The 3,944-nt window shown below is 41.6% G+C and overlaps 2 protein-coding genes across 2 annotated transcripts; both read right to left on the reverse strand.

The window, feature by feature from the left end:
- Nucleotides 1-1,163: 1,163 nt before the first annotated feature.
- LOC147511179 (uncharacterized) lies at nucleotides 1,164-1,799 on the reverse strand. The gene is made up of 2 exons (XM_086598383.1): nucleotides 1,505-1,799; nucleotides 1,164-1,427 (listed from the first exon to the last, which is right to left on the reverse strand). The coding sequence occupies exons 1-2, from the start codon at nucleotides 1,775-1,777 to the stop codon at nucleotides 1,164-1,166; spliced, it is 537 nt and encodes a 178-aa protein (XP_086454509.1). The 5' UTR covers nucleotides 1,778-1,799.
- Nucleotides 1,800-2,863: 1,064 nt separating this feature from the next.
- Nucleotides 2,864-3,384, reverse strand: LOC147511180 (uncharacterized). Its single transcript, XM_086599371.1, has 2 exons — nucleotides 3,074-3,384; nucleotides 2,864-2,974 (listed from the first exon to the last, which is right to left on the reverse strand). The coding sequence occupies exons 1-2, from the start codon at nucleotides 3,350-3,352 to the stop codon at nucleotides 2,924-2,926; spliced, it is 330 nt and encodes a 109-aa protein (XP_086455497.1). The 5' UTR covers nucleotides 3,353-3,384; the 3' UTR covers nucleotides 2,864-2,923.
- Between the last annotated feature and the right edge of the window lie 560 nt (nucleotides 3,385-3,944).

Raw genomic sequence — 3,944 nt, forward strand, 5'->3', positions numbered from 1 at the left:
CCGTGTGTCGTCAACTTGTGCTAACATGTCTAGTGTTACTATGTCTGATGGGGTGTAAAGAGCAACCAAACGAGGTTGCACCTGCCATCCCGGCCATGTCATTACTGGAAATGAGCGAACCACCCCACCCAATTAGTGGGTCTCATGACTTCAACCCTTTTCCAATCCGTGAACTGGGTACAGAATTTAGGTAGACAACTGAGCATGATGCGGCAAACCAAAACAGGCATAAGAAGATACTTATGTCGCATGCTTTGGGCTCTCTTAAGACTAGCCACTAATACTCGGGGAATGTCATATCGGAGACGTCCCTCAGCTAAAGCAAGGAAAACGTCACCACCGGTACTATTTGTAGAGCTAAACTGCCAATCCCCTAAAATATTTATCAGGATGAATAACATAGTGGTGCCTACATTTAGGGACAGGCTACCAAGGGCTATGTTGTAACGCCCTTGGTCAATTATACGAAATACCCCTCCCCCATAATACTCATGGAAATATGTATAGTCATAGAGGTATGCATTATCGGTCATATATCCCCACGTGTGAATAGGATCAGGTATTGGTATTCCCGAAACTAAGAGCATCTTTAGCAGTGATATCAACCTAGCATCAAGAATTTGGTGTTTTTTCAACTTCAGGAGAACTACATGTTGATGAAAACACCAAAAAAATACCAAACCAAACACCAAATCGACCAATATTTGGTTCCAGGTTTGGTGCTGTATCAAATCACTCACACGGTTTTGCAAAAACCGCGTGGGCTTGGGCTGCTAAATGGGCTTCTATGGCGCGGTTTTGGCAAAACCGCGTGGGCTTGGGATTCAATGGGCGCGGTTTTGCCAAAACCGCGTGAGTTTTTTTTGAAAATTAGAACTGTGGTGCATATTACTTGAAAAATTATGAGTTGTGCATAGAAGTTAGGAAATTAACAATTGTGCAATTGAAGAAATTAAGAATTGTAATTCAAAATCGAAAAAATCAAAGAAATTAAAAACCTATGATTATGATTATGCAGTCCAAAAATCTATGATTATGATATAATCATATAATATCCAAAATAATCCAAAACCTATCATATTACATCAAATTTATTTAGCTCTCTTCTTACGCCCCTTACCACTCGATCCTCTCCTCTCTATTTGGACGCTCAAGTCGCTCCTTTAAGTTCCTATCTGAGAATGATGATCTTCTCTGTCTGCACGGAGGTTAACTACTTCAGCCTGAAGTTCCTCATATCCCTGATGTTGCTGCGTGTACACTTGCTGCATATCCTCATACGCTTTCCGAGTCTCGTCATACGCACGCTGGGATTGCTGATATGTCTGAGAATATGCCTCCTCTCTTTCTTGGCTATAATGATACAGGGCAGTCCTCATCCCATCAAACATAAGAACCTGGTTCTCATATCTTTCCCGAACCTCAGCCTGAAAATCCAAGAAAATACAGTGTGAGTACATATTATATATATAATGAAGAAGATAAATAAAACAATTAAACTCACCATGGTATACTGATCAATCTGCGGTTCTAACTCAGAGAAACGAGTATGAGGCACCTCAGGAATGGAAATATAAGTAGGCTCCCCATCAGGTCCACACACGGCAAACATCTGAGGATTACTGGCTGACACAGGAGCTGGCTGATATGCATTCAGAGGTTGTGGGTTGTAAATAGGCTGTGGAGGATGAGGAATACGTAGCTCACGTCTCATCCCTTCCAGGCCCACAAACTCGAAGTTGCTAGCCCGACCAACAGGAGGCAACAACGGACCCATGGAGACACGGTTCCACCATCTATAATACTTGACGCAATCGCTTTCAACAACAAAAGAAGACGCATCTGGCCAAGGACCACCACTGGCATGAACTTCATGAACTTGAATTCTACCCCACGACTTTGCATCACTAACATCTGGCATGGGAGCACATGGAACTCCATAACGTCTAGTTATCTGCCTCCAACATCTGTCGCTACAGTACCAAACTTGACAGTCACGTGCGGCAAAAACAACTCTGTGACGTGACAACACACAAGCATGCTGTACAACTGGATCGTCAAAGGCAGTAGACAAACGCCGAGGTCTCCACTCAATAGATGACAATGATCTAATATCAATCTGAGCACAAGCCATACATATATTATTCCTAATATGCCCTCTGTTACGAGTCAAGTGAGGCCCTGACCAACTAGCAAATCTAGGGCGAGTATCAGCAATCATGTCTATGTTAGGACAAAGACATCGAAAGTACTCATAAAACCAAATCTCTAAAAGTCCCATGAATCCTGCAATCTGAGGACTTCTACTTCTGAATGTCTGTGAAGCTTTATCTAACGCCGATATCAATGTGGCATATACTGAGCTACCCAGGTCATAATCTCTCATAGTATGCAAATCAGATACATAAGCATAATATCCCAGTCGTACCGTAGAATGACCATTGGGAAACAAAACATGCCCAATAAAAAACATCAAAAAAGCCCTAACATACTGATTAGCACCCTCATTACCCGGTAGAACAGTCAAAGCTAACTCCGCTCGTGTATCAGGATGCAAGAGGGGTTCCATATATGCAATCTTAATATGAGATATCTTAATCCCAGAAGAATCATAAGCATCCGCACCCAAATGGGGAAAACTCATAAGCATACTATCCATATTCTCATAATTTGTATGGAAAGGTATCAGTTGGCCTATACCGATACTCAACCCAGAAATCATAGTGAAGTCTAGTGGTGTGAACCCTAACTCCGCACAAGGAAAAAGAAATGTATGAGTTCTACTCCACCATCTTTCTACTAAAGCTATGACCACTGCCCAATCAGCCTTCTCATAATCCGTATCAATCAAAATACCCATAGGTGTATACAAAATACTATCTCTAATATGTACAAACTCATCCAAACTCCTAATAGCCTTCCATCACTCTCTAACACCAAGTAAAGCCGATCTAACTCGGTAGTCAACAACATGCTGATATTATAAAAAAAATAATGCGTATAAGATAAATAATTAATTGGTCCAACTCAACTAATTAATATTTAAAATATTTAATCAAAACTAATTAATTACCTGAGTATTAGCCACTGCACTCGACACGTGTTTTGTATCACGTGTAGAAGACACAACTTCCATATCAAGTGCTTCTCCAGGTGCAAATTGCCAATCAAAGTCGTTCATCTGATACTCCAGTACATAGGGATGTCTATCAGCCGGCGCGACATCCTCGGGTTCTTCTTCCCCACTGTCTTCTCCCCCACCGTATTCTACTTCCACAGGTTCTTCTCCCTCATCGCCAATGTCGTCTGTGTACTGCCAATCATCACCGTCGAAAGGTTCAAAAGGATCCATATCAAATTTTAAGAGTTTAGGTACGTTTTTGTTTTTTTTAACTAAAGAGAGAGTTTTATAATTGTGAGAAAAGGTGAAAGTGACTCAACCGCGCGGCTTTGGAGCTGTTTATATAGAAGTAGCACGCGGTGTTCAGAACACCGCGCGGTTCTGCCAAAACTGCGTGGGGTTGGGCCTATCAATTGGGCTTTAGGGGCGCAGTTTTGGCAAAACCGCTTGGGCTATATGGCGCGGTTTTGGCAAAACCGCGTAGTTGCTGGGTGTTTTTTTGATGTTGCTCCTAAAGTTGCTTGGTGTTTTTTTAGTTTGGTGTTTGGTTTGGTTCAAAATTTTGGTGTTTTTTTGGTTGCTCTGCTAAAGATGCTCTATTGCTACTACATACTTATTGAATTCTAATGGTGTATCATCGACCGTGATAGAGAATTCTTGTTCTCCATCTTGGTTACAATAGAACTTAACATTATTGTAAAAAAATTCAGTAAGCTTAGGTGAATACGAGTCGTTTTCACTTACCAGAAGATGCCTCCATCCGAACTACATGATCCTTTCGCGGAACCAATGTCTATAAGTCTCGCTCCCCAAAAAGTGTTCG

This window comes from Coptis chinensis, chromosome 3 (genome assembly GCF_015680905.1).
Source record: "Coptis chinensis isolate HL-2020 chromosome 3, ASM1568090v1, whole genome shotgun sequence".
NCBI lineage: Eukaryota > Viridiplantae > Streptophyta > Magnoliopsida > Ranunculales > Ranunculaceae > Coptis > Coptis chinensis.